The sequence below is a fragment of the Copadichromis virginalis genome, linkage group LG3 (assembly GCF_057382275.1).
Source record: "Copadichromis virginalis isolate Kocher_CV1m ecotype Utaka linkage group LG3, C_Virginalis_male_GT1.1, whole genome shotgun sequence".
In the NCBI taxonomy this organism is placed as follows: domain Eukaryota; kingdom Metazoa; phylum Chordata; class Actinopteri; order Cichliformes; family Cichlidae; genus Copadichromis; species Copadichromis virginalis.
In genome coordinates this window covers 24,856,797-24,870,802 of record NC_140620.1, presented here as the reverse complement: position 1 = coordinate 24,870,802, position 14,006 = coordinate 24,856,797, and the positions used below count along the sequence as shown (strand labels likewise).

Sequence of the window (14,006 nt, the reverse complement as noted above, 5' to 3'; positions counted from 1 at the left end):
TATAAGCCTCTACACTAACATGGTGATATTACCACTGTGTGGCTGTAAGTGCAGCCATCACAGCAAATATCTATTCACACGAATCACATGGCGACAAATTATTGCATTAAGACATGCAGATGTGGTTAAGACAACCTGCTGATGTTTAAACTGTTTAAAAATGAGAAAGAAAAGTAATTTCGGGAACTTTAAACTTATGCACAGTTATAATTTTACATTTCACTCAGTTCACGCATGCAGATGAATTATACTTGGGGTTACATATAAATACATGTTTTTCTTTTTTTTTTCTTTTTTTTGCCATAATCATACATTCCTGTTACTGTATGTATACATGATATAAAATCCCACCTATAACACCCAAGAGGAACTTTTTCTGCTCTTCTTCTAAGTGTCAGAAATATAATCCACAAATTTTATTAATAACGTTTTGATCGGACATCATTTTCCAGCTAATTGACTTACAAAAGGTAGCGGCATCAGGTGAAGCAGTTTATATAAACACTTTCCCATAGCAGTGGAAGATAAACAGTAGCAGTACTGCTTGCATCTCCTCAGTACATACACTGAAACATCCTCGTGATGTGCTATACTGGCTTTAACCGGCTTTTCGGGTTAAAAAAAGAAATAAGGACATTTAAAGAAATCCAAACGCATGCTTGTTGTTTTATCGATTGGCTCCTGTGATTCTTATTCTGCCAACCGCAGAAAAAAAGCATTTTGCCGTCAACTGTTCTATTAATTTTGTCTTTCAGCGAAATGCTTAATTTGTTTCTCAAGTCATGTTTCCATTTGAATAACTGTAATTTAACTTTGACATGCGCAACATCAATTTAAAGCAACCCGGCTCTCTTTCTTACCTATATAAGCTGACAACAGACCGGCAATCACGAGAAGACGATGATACATCATCATTACACAGTTATTAATAAAACCAGTTAAATGTTTCAAAAGTAATCATCCTCTCCTCAGACACAAGCGACTCTTTAAGATCAGACTTGCGAAAAAACAGTCACACTGAATGAGAACTGAATTGTCAACTTCAGACTTTGGACCTGGGCTTGGGTGTGTGCTATGGGTGGGTGTGTTAAAGATTGCTACACTTTTACTTCTCATTCGCTTACACATGAAACGCCAACACCAGCTCTAACTTCCCTGTAAAATACAACAACAACAACAACAAAAAATGAAAACACTAACTTGAACTCCAAGACGTTTAAAGGATGGCTGGAGGTCCATATTGAATTTGCAAATCAAGTGGGTGGGTGGTGGTTCCGCTCTTCTATTTAGAGCGGTATTTCCTGAGATGAGCTAATTAAAACACACACACACACAAATATTTATGAATATTTAATGTAGCAGGTTCAAAAATAATAATTAAAAGACCTCAGCTACAAAAAGGAGAAAATACAGATTTATCATAAATATGATAGTATTAGACAAGCTTTCACTGACAGATCCGTGTTGGATTTTTTTCCTTTCATTAATAATTATTAGATCATTTTCACATGCTCAATTTCCCTCTGGGATTAATGAAGTTTCTCTGATTCTGATATGTCTTTTCAGCTGCAACAACATGTTGTTGCATCTCTGGCAAATGCAGTTCCGCATTTTAAGTGTTGCACTGAATGCTTTCTTGTTCTTTTTCCCTATTAAAGCCCAAAGATGCCACCCAAATACACATTTAGGGGTTGAACTATAAAAAAACAGGAATTTTTTGCAGGTTTTCACAATTCGCAGGTGCTCTATGAATGTAATCCCTGTGAATTTTGGAGGTTTCCTGTACTTCAGTAGTTTTCACACTTTATTTTCTTTCAGGTTTCAGGCTAATATTGTCTGAAGAAATAAACAATGAACTTGAGTGTGGAAGAAATACAAAGCATAAGCTTGAGAAAATGATCATTTTTGTTTATATGACACATAAATATTTCATTAAGTATTTAGCTTTTGAAACCTGAAACATTAAGCCAAACAGAACATTTAAAATTTGTATTACAAAGCAGTTTTAAATAATGTAAACCCTCAATACAACCTTTGACATCAAATGTTATGGTAACATAAAGCAACATTTACATTACAGTAAAACATAAATCAAAATTAAGGTACTGAGATTCAATAAAACATCAACACACACACACACACACACACACACACACACACACAAAATATGTTGGTTATATAATACATCCAAATCTGATTCATTATGTTTAATGCTCATTAGCTTAAAACCCAAGACTTCATTTTCAGCTCTTACCTTTTAAATAACTGTTGGTGTAAAAAAAATAACCATCCATAAACAAAAATACAAAGAGCAAATAGGAATTAAAACAGTCGGTTCATGAATGTCTGCCTAAGTGTTATCCATCAGCATTCTAGCCATGCTTTACATGGATTTTTCCCCATAGCACAACCAAATGCAAATCTTATAAAAGAACTATAAGGCCAAAGTAATTTCAAAGTTGATATCTTCTAGTTTCTGAAGCCAAGCTTGTAAAACATCTGGCTAAGATGCAGTCATTAGTAGATGTTAACTGAAAGTTTTCCAGTTTTTGTTCTCCTTTTGTGAATTGGCAGCTCATGACTCTTCAGTTAAATCTTCCAGTACATAAAAGCGGTTATTACTGCAAGCTAAATGAGAACCTCCTGAATAACTTCTATGCAGTGGTGAGAATGCATCTTGATCTAGCAGGGCTTCAGCTTCACTCTTTGAGCTGCTAATGTGGTCCAGCATTTTCTCTGCATTGCTGGTTAAAGACAAGCTAGGTAACGCTAAAGACATAATAGCAGGACTACTTCTGTTGCGATGTTTTCTTTGGATTGGTTGGCCCGGTGCTGGATTGCTGTTTTGCCTCTTGACTCCTAAATGTGAACCTTTGTGGTGTAAACTGCCAGATTTTGGAGGGTAAGTTTTGGTTGAAGCTGTGGATTTTGGATTATAGTCATCAGCACAGTAACTAGCGTTGGAGTCCAGGTCAGAATAATGATTGAAAGGTTTTTCGGGGATTTCTGGTTTGGACATGAAAAGGCCCCAATTTGGTTGGTCATGCTGGGTAGCAACAGCACGAGACGGCTGATCATTTCTTTTTAGCTGGCGAATGATCTCTTCTTTCTCCTGAAGCTCTGACTTGAGTCCAGCCAATCTTTCTTTTAGCTGCTCAGTTAAACTGTTTAACATATTTTCAGTGCTGCTATTCTTTCTTTGGTCTGATGACTTCCTGTGAAGACGCTTCTTTTTTTGGGCTGTGTAGACAGAAAAGAAAATGTGTCATTAATAATGTGACATTAATTTACGGATTAACAAGAAGGGAAAGTAAAAGCAACCCAAACTATTTTTGTAAAAGAAGACATAATTTTAAAGTGACTTTAGCTGTGAAGCAACAAAATGAAGATTTTTCCCACCAAACATTTGAATCTGAAGGTAATAAAAACATTAAAACACTTATAGGCAACTTTTCACAAGCTTGTCGCCCGTCCTTAACTTCACTGCATAGTTGTACTTTCTTTTTTTTGATTGGTGTCAGGTACAGGACCACCACCAAGGGAGGCACTGGGCACCCACCAAAATTTGCTGGCCCCCCAAGTGACCCCCAGCACCAAGAACACAAGTGAACACAAGAGAGGGCAAGACACCCTACAGTGAGTTGAAACATTAACTTGTTATTTATTCCTGCATATATCATTTTTGTCACTTTAGATGTCCCTCACTGTCCCTCACGTCTTTGGTGTGCCACCCCTATATTTTTTTGGCCCCCATATGAAAGATTTCTAGAGGTGTCCCTGAATAGACATGAAACAAGTAGAGGTACTAAATAAAGATATTTTGGTGATTATGGAGAAGTAAATGTTATGGACTGGTACTTGTATATCACCTTTCAACTCAGTTGAGCAGACATCTAAGTCTCATTCACCCAATCACATGTGTTCATGCAGCGCTTAAGTACTTTATAGCATTTACATGAATGCACTGGGGTCAAAATGGGGTTCAGTATCTGAACACGGATACCTCAGCGCGTAGTCAGTCAGACGAATCCACCAGGCTTACGATTGGCAGATGACTCGCTCTAACACCTGAGCCACAGCTGCCACTATGTGTGCCCCTTTGGCCATTAAGAGCACTGCAACTATATTTCTAGCTTTTGTTTTATAATATGTGACATTAATAGACTTTCACAAGTCTTACAGGACATTGTTTTTTTTTCTTTTGAAGAGTGGGTTGATGTTTTTGATAGCACTAAAAGCAAAGCTGTTGCTATTATTTTTTCTACTGAAACAAGCTGTCTTTAAGTACGAGTAAGTACTCAGCAACAGCACTTTGAGGTCTGTGGTCTCTTTGAGCATGTGGTTCTTGTTTGAGAGGTCCATGTCTGCCATCCTGTGGCAGTTGGACAACACTACAGACGTGAACCTTTTCAAGGCAGAGAAAACACTTAGATGCTCACCACTTCGCTCATGTCTTCACTTTTTTAGCTGTATCATCTTTGTTAAATGAAGACAGTGACTTACTTGATTTATTGTGTTCCTTATATATCAGTAGAGCTAAAATAGCTGAAAATAAGACAGAAGCCAGCCCTCCAGCAGCAAAGGCAGCGGTGCAAATGTCGGAGCTGCAGGTGGCTGAAATAACACCATGCATGATGTTAACATCTGATCACATTATCTGCTAAATCACAAACATGATGTCTTCAACATAGAACTGATTTTCCAATATCTAGGAACTATGGCAAACTAAGCAGCTTCCTTTCTTAAGAAGTGTTGCATAATCACATAAATGGCTCCATGTATACAAAATAAAACACATTTATGTTTTTATTTTATTACAACAAGATGTTTCCCGAGCTAATTATCGGAAGACTTTGCAGACTATACCTGAAAACAATTGAATCACCTTCGACTTTCTACAACTCAGATGTGATATAATGCAAGAAAACTGTTTATTTAATGAACAGATTAATCAAAATGCATATGATTTGATTTGAGGTTGGATATGTGTGGTGGTAGTTCTTTTTTTATTTGTTTTAGTTAAAAAGGGACAATGTATTATATAAAAATGATTGTTGTCATTTGATGCACTGTTCCAGAGTTTAACACTAATTTGCATCTGGAGTTCCTGAGCAGATTGGAGTTTTTAAAAGTAAGTGAACTTCCTGCAACAGGCTGCATTTCTCTTATTCTGTTAGCCAGCGGGTACATGTGTGATGTTGAAGTCCCCGTGTACCTGATATGAGGATCTTTGTCTCTCTGGTCTGGTTGATCTCTGGCTGGTGAACCCTGCAGGTGATGCTGTGAGAACAAATATAGCACATGCAAGTTGGTTAGTTTTAGAGTAAATTAGTAACATTTTATGTGGACAAAGGTGTTTTGTTTTCAAAAGATTTTTAACATTAAGTGCCCTTTGTCACCGATTCTGTTTAGAATTTTTATGGACAGAATTTCTAAGCGTAGCCAAGCGGTGGAAGGCTTTCACAGAGAATCTCATGTCTGCTTTATACAGATGATGTGGTTCTGTTGGCATCATCGGGTAATGGCCTCCAGCTCGCACTGGAACGGTTCGCAGCCAAGTGTGAAGCGGTGGAAATGAGAATCAGCTGGAAAAGGGAGGAGTGCCCACTCAGGGACGAGTTCCTGCACCATGTGTGATTGCAGTGATGCAGACGCCATACTGGTCCATCATGATGAAGGGAGAGATGAGTGTCAAAGTGAAGCGCTCTGTTAGCCGATCAATCTACCTCCCTACCCTCAATTATGGTCATGAGCTGTGGGTAGTGACTGAAAAAACAAGATCGCAGATAGAAGCGGCAGAATTGGGCTTCCTCCAAAGAGTGACTGGCCTCTCCCTTAGAGAGTCGGGCCATTCGGGAGGGGCTCAGAGTAGAGCCGCTGCTCCTCCACATCTAAAAGAGCCAGTTGAGGTGGTTCAGGCATCTGACAGTGTCAAATGCCTGAACCACCCGGGCCTCCTCCCAGTGGAACACTCAGCTGCTTGGGAATGCCTTGGTGTTGCTCCGGGCAAACTGGAGGTGGCTAGGGAGAGACAGGTCTTGGCTTCTCTGCTTAGACTTCCGGCCCCGGATAATTGGAAGAAGATAAATGGATGGATAGATGTTTTTTAAGAAATTAAATATAATGATGAGTTGGGGAAAAAAAACTGGCTGCTTGTGTCTGATTTACTTACCAAACATGGTATATCACTGGTTAAATCTTTTAAGAAAACAGGATCAATTTAATAGAACCAAATTTAAATGTCGTTTTTGGGTGCTCCCTTTAGGGGTCACTGCAGCAAGTCATCCATGCACATCTCACCCTCTGCCCTCACTCTTTTCTTCACATCTCTTGTGTCTATTGCTTTGGACGTTTAAGACTTCACAGAGAGAAATACGTTCATACACAAGAGTTTTACCTTTAAAGAAATTCCAAATGCCAATGACCAGTCAAAATAAGGTCATAAGATTTAAAACTATTCCTGTTCACATTGCACTAATGATGTCTTAACTCAACAACAAGTCTGTTTCATGATACATGATGTACTGCATTGCAACCTCTCGCATATGAGAGAGCAACTTCTGATGCGTCTGAGGCATAAGGAAAACATTTTGTTTATGTTACATAAAATAAATTATCAGTGAGTTTTGAAAGACGGAGCAATGATGTCAGTTGAACCTGCTGTTTGCTTCCTGCAGAGTAACTCTTTGTTTGATGATGAAACGTCCGCTGGCATCTCGATCTCTTTCTGAACCTTGAGCAGGGATGTCGTTTCCTTGGTGATCCAGAAATGTTACCTGAGGCTCTGTTGGCCAGAAGTTCACCTCACACTGCACAGTCACCCCACATCTTTCAACCGAAACCACTGAGAGCTTTGGCTCCGAGACTGCACCTGTAAACAAAAATAATCTAATCAGGTGTGCCAACTGAATCTTTCATCTGTCATCACATCCTGAATAACCAGCTTCATGACTAGTTTTATGTGCATAATTCAAGCCATCGTCTTAATTAAGCTTCAGGCAACCAACTATACCAAATGTAGTTCACTGCGAGTAGCTAAAGATAACCAAGTTATCAAAAGGTAAATAGGTAAAGATTAAAATCTTTCTTAATAAAATTAAACACTATAAAAAGTCTTCTTTAGAAGCTTCATTAGAGGGAAAAATCGACCAATTAATCACATAAACTTGGTAAACAACTTCAAAGAGACATGATTTTTAGAATAATAACATGGGGAACAAATAGTGTACACAGTTTACTCTGTACACAATTTAAAGTACTGGAGAGAGCACATAATGACAACATAATGAGGACAAAACCAGTTGAACCTGAGACACTCTGACGCACATGTGTGCACAGACTGAACTCTCAGCCTTTGTTGACACAGTACTTCACACAAGCTTAGAAGTGTCAGTTACTCCATTCACAAGCTTCATTTCATACTCACAGTAAACACAGGTTCTAGATTTACCCACAAAGTGTAATGGAGCTGCTAAAAAATGTTTTCTATCATGAAATTACTATTGAAGTATTAACAACTAGCTGTTTTTTGGGGGGTTTTTGTCATTTTTATGGGCCAAAAATTGCTTAGCACTGTTGCCTCATAGAAGCCAGCTGTAATGCAAAAATGTCTATCTAACCATGTGTTACAATCTTACAATCAGCCAAAAAGCCTTTTTGATGCTGTTTTGAGAGGCGAATACTACGAAAATTACACTCAAGCAAGCGTGTTATCCTCTTTCATCATTTAGACGTGACTTGGCTTAATCCATCAAAATGCCGTCGCTGGGTCTATTTGGACACTGAATCTGAATAATTCACAGAAATGTATAAAAGGAGTCATTCACATTACTTGGTTCGTTCAGCCTACGATTTGATAAACTAGACAAGGTTCGAGGCCTGTGCAGCATTCCTAGCTTTGGTTATTTAGTGAACTTGAGAGGACGTACCAACAACAAGCTCCACTACTGTGACCTCCCGAGGAGCATTCTTCCAGAGCTTGAGGCATTTGTACTTCCCTGCATCAGACATTTTCACATTGGAGATCCTTAATGAGATGTTTCCATCTTTCAGTTCTTTCATGATCAAGCTTGTCCTGTAGTCAAAGATTGGATTCTTTATCTCGTAGGTCTCACAGCCATCCCGATACAGGAAGACCACATCTGGGTTCAGACCTTCTTTGGACCACTCAACAGTCGGAAAGTCAGTGCTGTCAGAGATCCTGAAGTTGCATGGTAGAATAACATCTCCGCCATTAAATGCTAGAACCTGCCTCTGTTTACCATGTGCAGCATGTTCACCTAGGAAAAAAATACATAAATATATGAATAAATGTTTTCATTTAATGCTACATTTTATACTACTTATTCATCTCTGGGTGAGGGACGAGCAGTCTGAACAGACCTGCCCAGACCTCCTTCTCCATGGCATTCCCAAACCAACTTAATAATGTAATTACTCCAGTTATTTTCAGGTGTGTCCTCAGCAATTCTCAATCCCGAATCCACCCAAAACACCCCACCTAGGAGTCATCCAGTCATAATTACTTCAAACGGCTTCTTTGAAGGAGAAGCAGTTCTACTCTGACTCTGAAGGCCTGAATTTGTCACAGTCCCGGGTCGGTGACCCAGTGTTTTTGGTTTTTGTACTTTTACTTTTGATACTATTATGAATTATGACTGTTTTGTATTTTGGTTTCCCAGTGTTTATTCTGTGCTCCCTCTGTTTTGTGTCATCCCTGCCTGTGTATCCCCTCTAGTGTAGTCAGGTCTCTAAGTCTGTGTCTTTGCATGTGTGTGTGTTTCCTGTTTTACTTTGAAGGTCCGTGTCTGATCGCAGTGTGTTCAGTTATCACCTGTCCCGCCATGTCAGACTACTCCCAGCTGTGCCCTCCTTCTGTGTCTCAGTCCCTTGTTATCCCTCTGTGTATTTAAGCCTTGTGTCTGCCTGTTAGTTGCTGGTTCATCTGCGTTATCTCCCTACAGCATCTTATGGTTTTTTCTCTGTGTCTTCCTGCATCTCTGTTTCTGGCTTCAGGTTTGTTTTATGCTTAGTCTTCCCAGTTTAGGTTTTCTCAGTTCTGTTTTTTCGCCACCGTCGCCTTTTTGTATTTTCAATCGCCACAAATAAAGCTACCTCACATCAGCAGTGCCTGCATCTTGGGTCCTTTACTAATTCTACACGGCTCGCCCCGCCGGCCTTGACAGAATTCTTCTTCTTTCAGTCACTATATTTATAACTTGGGCTTGTTTTCATTTATTTCAGTTATGCAGTTAACAATCAGACAAATAATAAAACAAAGACATGATTGTTTTTTTTTAAAGCTGCACTGGATAGCACTACTATTCCACTGACTCCTATAGGATGGTATTGCATTTACTTGTAATAATGAGACCTTGGACCTTATTTGTGCAACCTTAAAGGAATTGAACTTTTTATTTTGCCATACTTTTCAGTTTTTTATACTAGTCAGTTTCCTACTTGTGACCAGATTGAGATATAGCATTTGCATTTGCCAATTGCTGTTTGGCTCTTTAAATTATTCAGTGGCTTGCATTTGCTTTCTTGCGCAAGAACAATTGTTTGCTTACGCAATCTTGTGTTTTTCCTTCCTTGATATGGCAGCAGATATCATGTCATCATGATTGTCTCATCAGGCTGCACAAACGTGAGATGATTTGCAGCCACCGACTGTAAAAACTATAAAATAAAGAAGGGCTGAGTGACTTTCTTTGAGCAACACTGTATCACTCACAAATGGCAGTGCATAACCAGATAAGATAAAAGAGATGGTTAATTAATAATGATCGAGGAATTACAAACAACTGTAAAACCAAAGACAAACTCTACCACCTCACGTGGCAGATAGAGAGCGCTTCCTCATACTTTCAAAATCAAGCAGCATAAACAAAAGTTTAAAAAAAAAAAAGTCCACTGCGTCAGACTGACAACTTCATAGTTTTATGCTGCGATAATTTAGTGCAACAATGCATGTAGGAGATTAAATAAACAAGATCCTTTTTCACTTGTGACACAACACAGGTAATAAGATAATGATTATTATTAGTAGTGATAGCTAAACAGTAAAGCTATGGGTTTGTTTTTGTTTTTTTTTTACCTATGGCGCTCATTCCGACTGTGAGACTGATGGAAACTCCAGAGAAATGCAATGTAATTGTGCACATCTAGGAAATCTTTCGATGAATATGCCTCAAGAAGATTTAAATCATAAAAATCATGCTAACATTTGTGGATGCAAGAAAAATGCTTTAACAATCAAATACATTTATTTTTAAAGAGTGTTCAATTAGCTATACTTCATTAATTTCCAGGACATTAAAAAAATGCAACACTGTACTTATTAACACCACATCACCAGTGGATTAGCTTTCAAATAAAGATCTTACATTTCAGGAGTCCCCAATTTTTTAGATTGTATAGTTGTTTCTGTTAAAGGTTTTTCCATAAACATTCTTTAAAAAAAAGTTCTAAATGTGACCCGATTAATGTTGATTGATGTTGCAAAATTTTCCCATAAATTTCCATTAAGGGTGCTTTGAGTGCTGGATCACTCTTGTGCCTTTGCTTTAACTGCATAAAATCAAAGGCAGCTTGGTCTTTGTGACTGAAACGATACTCAGAGTTAGATACACAAACAACTGCCACAAAAATAGTGCAGTGTGATAAGGCACAATAGCAGCAATCCCTGTAAACATACAACTATTCAGAATATCTGGACAAGGGACAAACATTGTGGTGCTGCACACTTTCGGGTTTCCTGGTTGGGGTTCCTTTGATAAATCATAGGCGCACCAAATATTCCGGGCCACCCATGAGATCCAGAAAATTTGGCTGTTGCCCTTTAATCCAAGTTAGCAAACTAGCACGGACTCTCAAACGACACTAGTAAGGAATAACAGTAGCAGTAGTAAAATATTAAAATATAACAATATTGTAAGCTGCATTATTACAGTGATGATCACATGAAACAGCCGGAGGCATAAAGCAAAATCTCTGCTCCCGGAAAAATATTTGCACCTCTTGCAGAAGATGAATGATTTGTATTGTTGACATAACCTTTTGCATACATCCTACCACAAGGTATAAATGTGAAAACAGGTCTTAAGTTAATCCGATTCATGAGTGGAAACTATGCAATAACTTATCTCATATTCCAACACTGTGAATGCAAGAATGTGTGAGTCATACCTAGGGATGGGCATCGAAAACCGGTTCTTGTTGAGAACCGGTTCCCACTGTTTCAATTCCTTGGAATTGTTTGCCATTTTTGCAAACGATTCCCTTATCGATTCCTGTCGCCCCGAATAACGTCACCATGTTGCAGAGCATCATTTACCTGGCAGGAAACATGGCGGCAGGTAAATAATCAACTAACAGTGCATATTATGTTAGCGTGATCTGCCTTATTACAAACCTGCCATTACTGTGCATTTAGGTGACCATGATGAGAGAGACAGACAGAGTCTGGCTCAGATGCTGGCAGTTCTCGCTGCAGTCTACCGGCAGCGTCTCCTTTCAGGCCAGGATAGACGAATGTCACCGAGCAGTGACTAAGTTTGTGGTCAAAGCCTTGCACCCATTTGCCACAGCAGATGCCCCCAATTTTCGGTAAGTGAAGGTGTTTAATTGTAGGCAGGGACATTACTGGATATTCTTGTGTAATTGCTACAGAATAATTTATGTTATACTTTGTTATTGCTACAGAAGAATATTTATTTTATTATTTTACATTTACAATCTTTTTTCCCGGGGACCCTGTGACACCACATTGAAGAGCCGTAGGCTGGATCTCTTAAGATCTCACTGTTGGGTTTGTAAGGCCATGTTACTCCTAAATTTCTATCTTGTTCAAAGAAAAGATATAAAACAAAGTTCTAAGCTAATCGACCTTAGTGTTCTCCTTTTTTAAAAAGAATTGATAAAGAATCGAATCGTTAAACAGAATCGAAAATGGAATCGGAATCGTGAAAATCTTATCAATACCCATCCCTAGTCATATCTCCCTCGTATCACTCTGTGGGCCTGTAATTACTGTTATAATAGCAATAACACGAAGGTGGTTCTGTCAACATACAGTTAATGATGTAATTGCATTCCCATGTAAACATTTTGCACTTATAAAAAGATTTAGGAAAATCCAATTAGAATCTGGGACTTTGTTGGGACACCGAGGCCATCTGAGAGAGATAATCTCTCCAGTGTGTCCTGGGTCTGCCCCGAGGCCTCCTCCTGGTGGGACATGCCTTGAAGACCTCACCCAGGAGGTACTGTCAGTGCGCCCCAGGGCAGCTGTGGCTACAATGTAGCTTGCCATCACCAGTGTGTGAATGTGTGTGTGAATGGGTGGATGACTGGTTGTGTAAAGCGCTTTGGAGTCCTTAGGGACTAGAAAAGCGCTATACAAATGCAGGCCAGTTTGCTTTTACACTCAGCTGTCTCTTCACCACAACAGACCGGCACAGCATCCGCATCCCTGCAGCCGCAGCACCAATACGCCTATTGATCTCCCCTTCTCCTGTCACATGTGAACAAGACCCCGAGATACTTAAACTCCTCCAGTTGGGGCAGGAACCCGTCCCTGACTCATTCTGAGACCACCCAGTTGAAAGCCTTCCGCCACTTGCTGCACCTAGAAATTCTGTCCATACACATTACGAGCAGAATAACTTTTATATCACTCCATTTCAGGATTTTACACTGGCTTTGTGTCAGGTTTAGACTTCAGTTTAAAACCTTGGCTCTTACTTTTATCCTTTATGGCTTTATGGGGTGAGGTCCCCACCCTTATTGTCAAACTACTTCACCACTACTCTCCGACGTGGTTTCTTAGGTCTTTTTTTAGTGATTTCACATGACCACCTGAAAAACTATGGATCCAAAACTTTGGAGCAGCCTGACATATATTCTTGGCCTCCTTCACTCTGCAGGCTGACTAAAGGAGGCAGGAGAACCAGCCTAAAACTCATTTGTTCAGACAGGCTTGTGTGTTGTTTTATGTGTATCTATCTGGACTTTGTAAAGCACTTCTTTTCTTGAAATGTTCTGCATCAGATTTTGCTTTTTTACTAAACAGAATTACTGTCATGTGACACTCTAATATGCTAAGCACAGGAAATGAGTTTTCTGGCTCCATTAAATAGCTTCACTTGTAGTAGACGGTTTGTACAAACAACAGCAAGACTATCATTTTAACAATAACACAACGATCTTCTTGCTGTCATGTTCATGGAATTTAAAGCTGGTAAAACAAGTTTGTCTTATTTGTTATTTAGCCTTAAACTTGTGTTACTTAAACGTACAAATCATGGACATTTGCCTCTTTGCTCTTCTGTGTAACTTCATTTGTAATCTTTTTTGTCATTACCATTGGGATTACATAAATTTGCAGCTCATTTATATAGCTATAGACACATGTAATATAAGTAATAATAGCAGCTGAAGTAGTATTCCCCTCCTTACCTGTAAAAAATAGCAGCAGCCTGGCACACAGAAAAAGGCGCTGATACATCACCAAGGGGGAAAGGCTGAAGTTTCCCTTTAGTCTCTGAAATGGTGTAAAAGTTCATAGAAAGTGTACACCGGCCTGAAAACAGGACGAGCCCATTAAAGATGGTACGGTAGACAGGACGCACAGAGACACTGCCTGGAGTTCATTCGTGAGGTTTCACTATCGGTGTGTGTGTGTGTGGTGCGTTCAAGTACACTCCGTGTTTATAGCTACCTAATGTGCTAAACTGTCATTAAAATATAAAATAAAATACAGTGATAAAAGCATTTTGTGCTACCAGTTTCACTGTAGCACAATGGACTAAACTTGCCACTTGATGCCTTGACTTTTTTCTTTCTTTCTTTCCGTTTATGAGTGTGGGAGAACATTTTCTCCCTCCACACAAGGACGTTCCAACCTGAATATATACACGGATGACACAAGTCACATGACAATGCATTGGGAAAATGTATGAAGTGGTTATTTTTGACTGTGAATGCACTTCAGGAAGCCTGAGGCA

At 39.1% G+C, this 14,006-nt stretch overlaps 1 protein-coding gene across 2 annotated transcripts; it reads right to left on the bottom strand.

Moving 5' to 3' along the window:
* Nucleotides 1-1,786: 1,786 nt before the first annotated feature.
* On the bottom strand, nucleotides 1,787-13,665 carry LOC146713603 (uncharacterized). 2 transcript variants are annotated; one of them, XM_085449006.1, is made up of 6 exons: nucleotides 13,459-13,664; nucleotides 7,929-8,279; nucleotides 6,658-6,871; nucleotides 5,216-5,280; nucleotides 4,504-4,614; nucleotides 1,787-3,240 (listed from the first exon to the last, which is right to left on the bottom strand). In XM_085449006.1, exons 1-6 carry the CDS (start codon nucleotides 13,505-13,507, stop codon nucleotides 2,576-2,578), a joined length of 1,455 nt encoding a protein of 484 aa, XP_085305132.1. In that variant the 5' UTR covers nucleotides 13,508-13,664; the 3' UTR covers nucleotides 1,787-2,575. The 2 variants fall into 2 exon arrangements, with proteins under 2 accessions (XP_085305132.1, XP_085305140.1); XM_085449014.1 differs by lacking the exon at nucleotides 4,504-4,614 and having other exon boundaries at nucleotides 13,459-13,665.
* Between the last annotated feature and the right edge of the window lie 341 nt (nucleotides 13,666-14,006).

Excerpts from the sequence above, each read along its gene's own strand:
- LOC146713603 (XM_085449006.1), bottom strand. The coding sequence starts at position 13,507 with ATGTATCAGCGCCTTTTTCTGTGTGCCAGGCTGCTGCTATTTTTTACA. Across the intron at positions 6,872-7,928 it reads AGTAGTGGAGCTTGTTGTTG|GTGCAGTCTCGGAGCCAAAG; the intron begins GTACGTCCTCTC and ends TTTTGTTTACAG. Across the intron at positions 3,241-4,503 it reads TAAGGAACACAATAAATCAA|CCCAAAAAAAGAAGCGTCTT; the intron begins GTAAGTCACTGT and ends CTGTCTACACAG.